This window comes from Dendropsophus ebraccatus, chromosome 13, assembly GCF_027789765.1.
Source record: "Dendropsophus ebraccatus isolate aDenEbr1 chromosome 13, aDenEbr1.pat, whole genome shotgun sequence".
NCBI classification, from domain to species: domain Eukaryota; kingdom Metazoa; phylum Chordata; class Amphibia; order Anura; family Hylidae; genus Dendropsophus; species Dendropsophus ebraccatus.
This window is the reverse complement of record NC_091466.1, coordinates 23,380,090-23,392,949: the sequence shown is the minus strand read 5'-3', so window position 1 is coordinate 23,392,949 and position 12,860 is coordinate 23,380,090. Positions and strand designations below refer to the sequence as shown.

The window sequence follows — 12,860 nt, the reverse complement described above, 5'->3', positions numbered from 1 at the left end:
CTCAGGTGTCTGTGCTTGGAGATCAGGGGGATGGTCCAATTATGTTCTTGATCAGAACCCTGGCCTCCTACTATATAACTACCTCAGTCTGGGATATCATTGCTGGTTATTGACTTAGTCTCTGCCTGCTTGTGGATTCTGTTTCTTTGCATCTCCTGACTACTGCATTGTATCTCTGACCTCCCTTGCTTGCTGCCTGTCCCTGATCATATTGCCTGTTTTCTGATTACGCCTTTGGATCCTTATTTTGTACTTTTGCTGCCCGACTGTTGTGACCCGGCTTGTGGACTATTCTTCATTGTGTTTGTCTGTCTGTTTTGTATTTGTGTTTCACCTAACCAGTGCAGGGACTGCCGCCAAGTTGCTCGCCGCCATCTTAGGGCGGATTGTGGCAAGTAGGTAGAGGACAGTGGGCGGGGCTAAGCTTAGGGCTCACTGTCTTGTATTGTCCTGCTGTCCGGTTCCTAACACTTACATTGTTAATCCATCTGTGGTCATGTGAGAACATGCTTACTTTCATCCTTAGCACCCTGTGCAGTATAGGGACATATCAGCAGGCTAGATTCCTCTAACCTGCTGATAGTTTCCCTTTAACAGCCTCTCTAGCCCTTAGAGTTGCTTGGCTTGCAAACCTCATGGTTTTCCTTTTAGTCCAAACATGACATTTTTTGACCTCCTTGTTTCTGAAGAAAATATATCTCCCATAAATTCTTTTCCAACTCAGTATCTCACACTACATCAAGGATATAATGGAAATACAGTCCGATAAACTAGAAATCTGCTGTTAAAACTTAGAGAACAGTGAGAAACAGTGACAATGATACATGCAGATTCATTTGGATATTAAGTTCTATATCATCCATTAGTCTAAAACTAATTACAAAGTTATAATGTAGAAAAAAATCAATTGTCAGTCATGGGACCCATTGTTTGGGTCTTAAACTGTCACTACTGTTATAACTTTCAAAATCTTAATCAGCAGGGAATGTGATATAAAGCAAGTTTGCAATATACATTAATTTTTTTTTTTAGTTCTCATGCTTTAAAACAAAGCTATACTTACTTGTATTCAGGTCCAGTCTCCTGAAAACAGCTTTTTAGTCTTGTGCTGGTTAAAAAAAGGGACTAAACTTAGGGAATCCCTGCTTGAGAAGGCAATCATGTGATTGATGGACGCATTGAGCTGTGACTCTCTGTACTGGCCGGGACTTCATGTGTTAAGTCTCTTTTTTTCAACCAACACAAGACTAAAAAGCTTCAGGAGACGGGACTTGGATTTCTGGTAAGTAAAGCTGTTATATTGCAGCCTTCAGGAGACTGGACCTGGATTTCTGGTAAGTAAAGCTGTTATAAAGCAGCCTTCAGGAGACTGGACCTGGATTTCTGGTAAGTATATCTTTGTTGCACAAAGCTATGTAAATGAATGTAAATTACAGAAAAGATAGTAGGTGCAGCTCACTAAAAGTCTGGGAGGGGATAAAAAGGTACCTAGAAAGAATGTAGTAACCCAAATGCAAATGTATTAGGACAATCACAAAGATAGTGACCAGACCTCTAGGTATCCCCAACATGTACTACGGTATGGGATAAAAGATGGATTAATAATTTACCATTTCAAAACTGCATAAAGCAATAAAATGCATATAATTAGAAGTAGGGGCGTAGCTAGGGGTTCAGCCTAGGGGGGGCAAGTGAGTCTGAGTGGGCCCCCAACCAACGTTACCCATAGGGAACCTTAGCAGGTGACAAGGCTTTCTGAATAATAAAGGGAATATTCTTCTACATTACTCATAGTGGATAAGGATAAAGAGCAGTGTAAGAGGCTTCTGTACATTTCACATATAGAACCACAAAAAAATTTAAAGTGCTTAAAGGGGTAGTGCGGCGGTAAAGAAATATTGACAGAATAACACACATTACAAAGTTATACAACTTTGTAATGTATGTTATGTCTGTGAACGGCCCCCTTCCCTGTGTCCCACCACCCCCACCCGTGTACCCGGAAGTGTGGTGCGCTATACATACCTGTCACGTACCGACTCGTCTCCGATCTTCAGTCTGCGATGTCATCTTCGGACGGCCGGGCCGAATCCCTCCGAGCGTCCTCGGAGGGATCCTCGGAAGGATTCGGCCCGGCCGTCCGAAGACGACATCGCAGACTGAAGATCGGAGACGAGTCGGCACGTGACAGGTATGTATAACGCACCACACTTCCGGGTACACGGGTGGGGGTGGTGGGACACGGGGAAGGAGGCCATTCACAGACATAACATACATTACAAAGTTGTATAACTTTGTAATGTGTGTTATTCTGTCAATAATTCTTTACCGCCGCACTACCCCTTTAAGATTAGAAAAATATAGCTGCCATCTTCCACAGACAGCACCACTCTTGTCCTCAGTTTGTGTGTGGTATTCGACTGAAGTGAATAGTGCCAAGTTGTAATACCACACACAACCTAAGAGCAGGGGTGGCGCTGTTTTGGAAGAAAGCAACTATGTTTTTTTTTCTTAATTCTGGAGAACCCTTTTAACCAGATTATCTTTGCCTAAAAATAATAGTGATATAGGTAATATGTTTTTAGACATTAAGGCTATGTTCACACTGCGTATGAGTCCGGCCGCATTTCGTACGCCGGCGTACATGTGTGGCTGAAACTACGGTCGTGGGAAAAATCGACATGCGGCCGGATGCGTACGAACCGCGAACATACGCCCGTAGTACAGTTATGCTTCCCTAGCTTGATTCGAAGCGATCTGAAACAGGTCATTTACTTGGAAATCTTCGCCCAGCCCCGTAAAACACACAGAACCTTTTGGATCGAAAAATCAAGTTCAATTTGGCTGAAATAAGTACTCCATACGGGACCGCATGGAAATCCACGGCCGTGAGTTTCAACATTTCCGTCCTCAAACAATGGTCTTTTTCATTTTTCACGGCGCCGTATACGATCCGGCCGTAAGCTCATACGTAGTGTGCATTGTGCGGGCGTATATCGTATACTTTCAAGCAAATGCATCAACCTCAAAACTACGGGCGTATATTCGCGGTTCGCACTATGGTCGGAAACATACGCAGTGTGAACGTAGCCTCAAAGGGGTGAGCTGGTTGTGATCATACATGTACAATCCAAGATATGTGATGAGCTGCTAGATATCCATTATCTATCTATCTATCTATCTATCTATCTATCTATCTATCTATCTATCTATCTATCTATCTATCACATTACAGGAGGAGATATAAGAGGACAATGATCACATAGTCCTTCATGCACCAGCATCTTCTGCCATTCTCAGCCCCACCCCCTCATGACATCACCACAGGTCCTTCATCCACAAGAATCCTCTCCAGTTCTCAGCCCCGCCCCTTATGACATCACAACAGGTCCTTCCTCATCGCTCTGCAGGCTGTCTGCAAAAGAAATAGCTTTTGCAGACAGCATTAAGCCTCTGAGATCTCAGTGGGCCCCTGCCAGTGTGGGCCCAGGAGCCACTGCCCCCCTGCACCCCCCCCCTAATTTCGCTTATGATTAGAAGACCATATCACAGGGCCCTTGTAAAATTACTATATATTTTTTTTAAACACTATCAAAAACTTGACACAAGTATATAGCAGCAAATAATAATAGAATTGAAACAAAGCTAAAGTCTAAAACCTTTAGGTTATTCATGAATGGCTGTGCTGGTTCGAATTCACAATTCAGACTCTGAATTAGAACCAGCACAGCCATTTATGAATTAACAAAAGTTTTGGACTTTATCATAGTTTCAATTTTATTACTATTTGCTGCTATTTACTTGCATCATATTTTTTAGTGTTTTATAACATATTCTATTTGAATTTTTTTATTTTTTTATTTCAGTGTTTTTAACATTTTTGTAAAACTTTTACAAGGGCCCTGTGGTAAGATCTTCTAATTATATGCATTTTATTGCTTTATGCAGTCTTGAAACTAATAAATTATTAATCCATCCATTATTAATCTGTAGTACATGTTGGGGATACCTAGAGGTCACTGGTCACTATTTTTATGAATGCAAATTACAAACATGCTTCACATGTCTATGGAGGGGCTATCCCTCGATACCCAATTCTGCATACGCAGACAAGCAAAAAATTTTTTTACTAATTGCGATTCTACTTTTGATGTTATCTGGGATGTTACCCAAAACAAATAGGTCAAGTGAGAATTCCAAGGATATACCAAATTTGTTATGTATTCTATCTGCAACCAAAATTTGCTAACATCATATCATACAAATCTGTACCCTCCTTATTACATTTCAGACACTTTTTCCTATACTCACACTTCACAAATGTATTTAATAACCTTGGCATGTAATAAAGATCATAAATCATTTTTAACTGGATCAGCCTATGATTCTTATTACCAGAAGCTATAACTGTGTTCCTGTGAATTTGTTCCCATTCCTCCTCAGAGTGTAAATCAAGCACAGCCATCCAATACCTATTGGCTTTCAACATAGCCTTTTTGGCATTTATGTGCGTTAATTGTTCATATATATATATATAAATGTGAGTGATTTCCTTTTTACTTATGCATTCCCTAAGTAATCAATCAAATCATGTGTCTCTAATTCAGAATCTCTCCTTTAGCAACAGTATTCTTATTCTGCATATATCTAAAACAATAACCTTTATGTAAAGTTCTCTTCTTTTGAATCTCTTCATAAGTGATCAATTCACTATTAACAAACATGTGCACAATAGTAAAAAGTCCTATTTTCTCCCAACAGGCATATTCCTTTATCTTGTATACTTCTTTAACATATTGATTATGCCACAAGGGCGTACCCTCTAAACTACCCTTTATCCCCAAAATCTACCTTAACTGTGTCCAAAATTTATTAAATAACCTGTGTGACGACCATTCTCCTAAACTAAATAAACCTTCCTCTATGCCTATGCCTGATGCTGCAGCAACGTTAATTTAAAATCCAGGATGAAACAGGCACAGGAGCTGCGCCTGTGTCATCTGCGGTGGGTCCCGCTATCAGTGATAGCCGGGGACCCACCGCAACTCTCAGCACTGGAGACGCACTTCGGTGCTGAGAGTTAACCCTATAGATAGTGCGGTCAGCACGACTGCAGCATCTATAGGGCTTCTGACAGAGAATTCTCCCGCTGTCCGCTGTCCATCGGGGCTCTGCGAAGTGATCGCAGAGCCCCGATGGTAGCCATGCAAACCGGAAGCCAACATCATGACATCACCACCTCAAAGAAAAAAAACACAATGACTCTATTTAATTTTATTTGTAGTCAACAATGGTTATAATTTACAGCCAGTCTGTCTTTGGATCGAAGCACAGAAAACGCAAGTAAAAGCAAGGAAAGCATTGCAATTGCATTCTACAATCAATATTTTGAACTATTAAACAGAATTTTCAATGATTTTCTAACTTCTTTATTTCTCAAGGTGTAAATAATCGGATTCAACGATGGAGTGATTAATGCTGCCAATATAGCTGCAATCTTATCACTTTCAATAGACGTTTCAGAGTCAGGGCCAAGGTAGGTGCACATGGCTGTCCCATAGAATAACATGACAACAGTAAAGTGGGCAGAACAGGTTGAGAAAGCTTTGGATCTTCCCTTTCCGGAATGATGAGTAAGAACGTAACTGATGATGTAGAAATAGGATAGTACCGTCAGAATGAAGGTGCCCGTGCAAATGAATCCACTGAAAAATATTAGAGTCCTCTGATTGACACTGACATCTTTACAGGCCAATTTTATTACTGGTTTTACGTCACAGTAGAAGTGATGAACCCTATTAGCATTACAAAATGGCAGCTGGGATGTCATCACAGCGTTCACCAATGACGTTGCGAGTCCTGCGGCCCATGATGTGACAACAAGATAGTTGCAAACAGATTTTCTCATAATAATCTTGTACCGAAGAGGGTGGCATATTGCAACATATCGATCATAACCCATGGCTGAAAGTAGGACTCCTTCCGAAAAACCCAATCCGTGGAAGAGATATATCTGCAAAATGCAGGCTTCTATGGAGATCACATTCTGTATCCAGAACCCGACCATCATTTTAGGTACTGTCACGGAAGAAAAGCAGATATCCAGAAATGATAGATTGGCCAAGAAGAAATACATTGGGGAATGAAGGGACGGATCTTTGGTGGCCAAAATGATGATTATGACGTTGCCCACAATATCAAGCTGGTAGAAGAGGAGAACAAAAACAAACAGGACCTTCTGAAGCCATGGCAAGTCCGTGAGTCCAGCGAGGATGAAGTCAGAAACTGATGTCCTGTTTAATGGTTCCATCTTTTCAAGTTCAACTTTGGACCTATGAATTCTTGTGTTCTAGTATAAATACTAAAACACATCTCATTTAACATAAGCTTGTAGTTTTATACTTTTCAAAAACCCCAAAACTTAATATGTGGATACAATCAACCACACCTAGAACAGAAGATTGTGATCTACTATTTCGGTCTTATTTGAACAATATATAGTAATAAAAACGTCCATACAATACAGACAAATATGACTCCTCACGGTCTGTGAACCTTTAAATAATTGATCCCTTATTTTTGCAAAGCTTTATCCTGACAGCAATACCTAAAAAAAAACAAAAAAAACAAAAAAAAAAAAAACTTTACCTTCTTCTAAAGAAGAGACAATGACCTTATTATTCACACTTTTTCAATGCACTTGAAAATTCACAAACATATACTGGTTATAGTGAAACCAGCCAATGAATTAAAACCAGAACATGTGCCACTTTTCAAGTATTATTTATGAATAGGGAATGGGATTCTGATAACAGGAAACACAGGAACCCATCAAACGGGAAGAAAATATCTGGGGTGTTGGATTTACTGGATTGAGAAATAAAAAAATAAATAAAATATATATATATATATATATATATATATATATATATATATATATATATATATATATATATATATAATCTACCTGTGAGATCTGAAAAGATTAAAGATTCTGGGATAGTAAGAGAAAAGAATCAGCTTTTTTTCTTCTTACCCAAGAGAGTGATGTGCAGGATTCAGGATACAGTATCAGTAAAGAGATGACTTTTGGAATATACCAGGATACATTTATATAAAATACTACGTCATACACACAGTATAATTTTCTAGGTAATTGGAGCATGGGGACAGGTTTGCATTCCCACAAGTCACTGATTAAAAGATGATGACAAACATATTATTATGAAAACGATGATTCTAACCGCTCCTAGACTCCGCCATTTTCTCTCTTCACGACTAGTCATATTTTTTCTGTGATACATTTGCTGTGAATCAAAGTGCTGCAAAAATACTTCAATCGTGTCCACTTTCTGTTACACAAAAAGCAAACAAATAGCCAACACTTTACTAACACTTATACAGTGTGCAAGCTGCCATTTACTTTTTGTGTCACATGTGGGGTGTGTGGCTACCACCTTTTAGCCATACACTCCACCTAGCATCTTTGGGTTTTCTACGTAGAGTTTAGATAATCCGGTATTGCCAGTATGTAGACTTATAGTCCGAGAGAGGCGACTAGCTAGTATAGGGTCCAGCTCTGGAGTTCACCCTAACATGGTAAGTTGGTACATTATATGTCATCAAATGGTTTGCTAAGAACCTCATTATATATATATATATATATATATATATATATATATATATACATACACTCACCGGCCAGTTTATTAGGTACACCATGCTAGTAACGGGTTGGACCCCCTTTTGCCTTCAGAACTGCCTCCATTCTTCGTGGCATAGATTCAACAAGGTGCTGGAAGCATTCCTCAGAGATTTTGGTCCATATTGACATGATGGCATCACACAGTTGCCGCAGATTTGTCGGCTGCACATCCATGATGCGAATCTCCCGTTCCACCACATCCCAAAGATGCTCTATTGGATTGAGATCTGGTGACTGTGGAGGCCATTTGAGTACAGTGAACTCATTGTCATGTTCAAGAAACCAGTATGAGATGATTCTATCTTTATGACATGGCGCATTATCCTGCTGAAAGTAGCCATCAGATGTTGGGTACATTGTGGTCATAAAGGGATGGACATGGTCAGCAACAATACTCAGGTAGGCTGTGGCGTTGCAACGATGCTCAATTGGTACCAAGGGGCCCAAAGAGTGCCAAGAAAATATTCCCCACACCATGACACCACCACCACCAGCCTGAACCGTTGATACAAGGCAGGATGGATCCATGCTTTCATGTTGTTGACGCCAAATTCTGACCCTACCATTCGAATGTCGCAGCAGAAATCGAGACTCATCAGACCAGGCAACGTTTTTCCAATCTTCTACTGTCCAATTTCGATGAGCTTGTGCAAATTGTAGCCTCAGTTTCCTGTTCTTAGCTGAAAGGAGTGGCACCCGGTGTGGTCTTCTGCTGCTGTAGCCCATCTGCCTCAAAGTTGGACGTACTGTGCGTTCAGAGATGCTCTTCTGCCTACCTTGGTTGTAACGGTTGGCTATTTGAGTCACTGTTGCCTTTCTATCAGCTCGAACCAGTCTGCCCATTCTCCTCTGACCTCTGGCATCAACAAGGCATTTCCGCCCACAGAACTGCCGCTCACTGGATGTTTTTTCTTTTTCGGACCATTCTCTGTAAAATCTAGAGATGGTTGTGCGTAAAAAACCCCAGTAGATCAGCAGTTTCTGAAATACTCAGACCAGCCCTTCTGGCACCAACAACCATGCCACGTTCAAAGGCACTCAAATCACCTTTCTTCCCCATACTGATGCTCGGTTTGAACTGCAGGAGATTGTCTTGACCATGTCTACATGCCTAAATGCACTGAGTTGCCGCCATGTGATTGGCTGATTAGAAATAAAGTGGTAACGTGCAGTTGGACAGGTGTACCTAATAAAGTGGCCGGTGAGTGTATATATATATATATATATATATATATATATATATATATATATTAGAACATGTTTTTATCATATGTACACTGGACGGAGTATATGTGGTGAGTTCTGACATCTGCAGGTTGCTGAAGCATTTTTCTATTTTTGTGTGCAAATTGCTAAGTGTGAACAAGCGTTAGTGGAGTGCTGGCTATTTGTTTCCTTTTTGTGTCTCGTGGGGTGTGTGGCTACCTCCTTTTAGCCATGCACTCCACCCAGCTCCTGTGAGTGTTCTACACAGAGTTTAGTTGATCCAGTTTTGTAGATATATAGTCTGAGAAAGGCGATTAGCTAGTATAGGGTCCAGCTCTGGGGTTTGCCTTTATGTGGTGAGTTGGTACATTCGATTTGATCCAACCTATTTTTTCTATTTGAACCCCATTTTTTAATAAAACTTTTTTTTTTCTTTATGTACACTGGAGGGAGTATATGTGGTGAGTACTGACACTTGCAGTTTGCTGTAGCATTTTTCTATATATATATATATATATATATATATGTTAATTTAGATTTTGTTACAATACAATGAAGTCGTCTATGGCGCTTCCGGCAGGTCCCTACAAACCTCACTTTAGAAGCGAAGTACACGCAAGTGCAAAAGTAGCTATCTTTTAAAGGAGAACTCTGGACAAATGTAATAAAACAGGGAGGGCTGGGGTTGGTGGGAACATATTAATGAAATGATACCTGCAGCGCAGCCCCACCTCTCACTGTCACCCTGGTCACATCTCCTAGTCCTGAGATGTCTTTACCTTGCTCAGAAATGCCCAATGAAGCTTTTGGTGGCCCCATAAAGAAAGAATGGAAATACAAACCTGGAGCCAGAAGGGTAAGTGTTTTTATTATTATTATAATTATTATTATTTTTTTCACCCACAAGGAATAACTGTAGGAGTCATTAAACATTACTTGGGTACTTTTTCCCCTTATCCCATTACCATTTTGATAAACATTGGACTAGTTTTCTAATAATACTTCTCATAATATATTTAGAGTTTTTTCTTTTGTTTTTGTAGGAATTCCGTAAATTAGTCTGTTCCCCATTAACGCTATTTGTGATTTTTTAATGTGCAACATAATTTCATTAGGGACCTTGTTATGGATCTCAGATGACCTATTCCTCTATATAAATGGATAGAAATCTGGTCTTGTATTTGTTAAAATACCAACGTGTGGAGTGAAGATTAAGGCTACAGTATTTACTCCTCTTCATTGGCCAGTGTTTAACATTTCCTTTTTCAAGGATGTCACCTCGAAGACTTCGAAGCATTATAGAATACAATACAGAATTTGTTTCCCAGCATCATATCTGTATAAACACTAACTAACCCTCTAATATTTGCCAATATTCTCCAGACTATATTTTAGAATGTAAAAAGAAAAAAATTAGTCCTAAGTAATCTATACAGTAACAGTTTAATAAGAATTTTTCTTGTTGCACCATTATTGCTCAAATATACTATAAGGTGAGTTTGATTGTTTTAAATATTGAAGGTTAGTACTATGAAATTCAGACATAGGCTATAAGTTTTTGATAAAAACACACTTTCTTTTACTGTCTCTCGGCAGGTGTTGGCTGATACAACAACCAAATCAAATCCAACGACCAGAAAGAAGTAGAAGCATTTCAATTCAAAACAGCTTCCAACTCTATGAAATCTAGTCTTACTAACCTTCCATTCTTTTGATAACCAGTCTATGGAGAACAAATATCTTTGAAAATGTCCATGCAAGAAGTGCGGAGAGGGTGTGTGAGTGTCTGCCTTTTGCGACATGGTTCAAGAACAAAATCCTAACTTGCGTTTTTTTTTAACAGTACTGTGATAAACTAGCAACATAAAGGAACATAATATACAAAATTCATGTTATATGACCATGGCACTGTTTACATTTTGTAAAATAAGAGTAGACAAATATCACATAAATTTCAACATAGTCAAGTGTAGAGACAAGTCCTCGTTCGGGAACATTGAAAACTGGTAACAGAAAAGTACCACCATAACTCTTGTAATACATACTTGTAATACATACATACCAACTAATTCCTGTATAATTAAACAATACTTGTTCATATAATAAGAGATATAGGAAAATGGAAATAAACAATGAGACATCTGTAGAAGGTTTTATCCTTTTGGGTATCACTGATACACCAGACCTTAAGATCTTTTTCTTTGTGATTTTCCTTGTGTTCTACCTGTTCAACTTATCAGGAAATTTTTTTATTTCTCTTCTCATTGCCATTGACCAGTCTCTTTATAAGCCAATGTACTTCTTCTTGGGTAATCTTTCGTTCCTGGACATTTTCTACTCAACCACCACTGTACCCAAGATGCTATCTGGCCTTCTCATAGGTGACAAGAGGATATCCGTTTTTGGTTGTATAGCACAACTCCATTTTTTTCACTTCCTGGGAAGCACTGAGGCCCTTCTTCTGACGTCGATGTCTTATGATAGATATGTTGCTATTTGTAACCCTCTGAGATATCACATCCTTATGGGAAGAACATCTTGCATCCAGTTGGCTTCCATTTCTTGGCTCATTGGATTTCTATATTCTTTATCACAAACAATTATAACGTTCAGGTTGCCTTATTGTAACAGAAAGCAAGTCAGACATTTCTATTGTGACATAAAACCTGTTATCAAGCTGGCCTGTACAAGTACCGAGCAGACAGAACTTCTAGTGTCAGGTATTTTTGCTGTGGTTGCTGTCCTTACTTTCCCATGGATCATTGTGTCTTATATGTACATAGGAAGCCATCTTCTGAAGATTCCATCCAGACATGATAGAATGAAAGCCTTCTCCACCTGTACATCTCACATTACTGTTGTTGTTTTATATATGGGAACAGCACTATGTATGTATCTGGGTCCGACCACTCAGGATTCATTAGAACAAGACAAGATGAGCGCCATATTGGTCACAGTTATTACTCCAGCAGTAAATCCTCTCATTTATACACTGAGAAACAAAGAAGTGAAGAAATCTCTTCAAAGGATATTGGCTCGGAAATGTTATGCAAAATTCTATTGACACAGAGAACTGAAATTTAGAAAAAGTCCTTCATACTTTGACATTTTTCCGCAGATTTTCACCACATGCAACAACCTCTTTAAGTAGCCTAGAGAGGTTATCCTTGATAAATTAATCATTGGGCCGCCCGTTCTCTAGCGCTGTCAGTGTTTTGGAAAAATCCAGTGATGTGTTACTGCCTGTGGAAATGGACGGTCAGCATAGATAGTATAGGGCATTTTTTCTAATAGGTCTGAAATGCTTTTACCCTTATCCTAGCTAGTTTTTCATGACACATTGCAATTTAGAGTTAATTTAGTGGTAAATATCCTTAGTAGAGATGAGCGAACCCGCCGGATTTCTGGTTCGTATGAACCAGAACTCTTGGTGTCTGATTCCCGCTCTCTGCAGGCTCCGTGCAGCAGGTGGATACAGCCAGAGGACCGCCTGGAAAACTGGGATACAGCGGCTGTATCCCAGTTTTCCAGGTGGTCCTTAGGCTGGATCCACCCGCTGCACGGAGCCTGCAGACAGCGGGAATCAGACACCGAGAGTTCTGGTTCATACGAATCAGAAATCCGGCGGGTTCGCTCGTCTCAAATCCTTAGGAATTTCTTGTATTAAATGAATAAATTTCAAAATTAGCATTTTTCTACATTGAACATTTTCTGTGCTTACCTTGCGGGTTAAATCATGTGATAATTTTATTTTCAATGTCATTACATATGCGGCAATACCAGACTTTGCGACCATTGTCATTGCTGATGGTGAACAGAGTAGGATTTCTATAGCATCTATAGAGTTAACTCTTGCATTTATAGGGTTAACATTTGTGGAGGGTGTCTAGCTATGGTTAACAGCTGGGACTTGTTGGGACTGCTTTTGTGCCCATGCAATCCCATGGAT

The 12,860-nt window shown here is 39.5% G+C and overlaps 2 protein-coding genes across 2 annotated transcripts; one reads left to right on the top strand and one right to left on the bottom strand.

Annotated features, from left to right (window-relative positions):
* Positions 1-5,380: 5,380 nt before the first annotated feature.
* Positions 5,381-6,310, bottom strand: LOC138770521 (olfactory receptor 12D1-like). The gene has a single exon (XM_069949625.1). It carries the CDS (start codon positions 6,308-6,310, stop codon positions 5,381-5,383), a length of 930 nt encoding a protein of 309 aa, XP_069805726.1.
* Positions 6,311-11,030: 4,720 nt separating this feature from the next.
* LOC138770520 (olfactory receptor 12D1-like) lies at positions 11,031-11,975 on the top strand. Its single transcript, XM_069949624.1, has one exon. It carries the CDS (start codon positions 11,031-11,033, stop codon positions 11,973-11,975), a length of 945 nt encoding a protein of 314 aa, XP_069805725.1.
* The last annotated feature ends 885 nt before the right edge of the window (positions 11,976-12,860 follow it).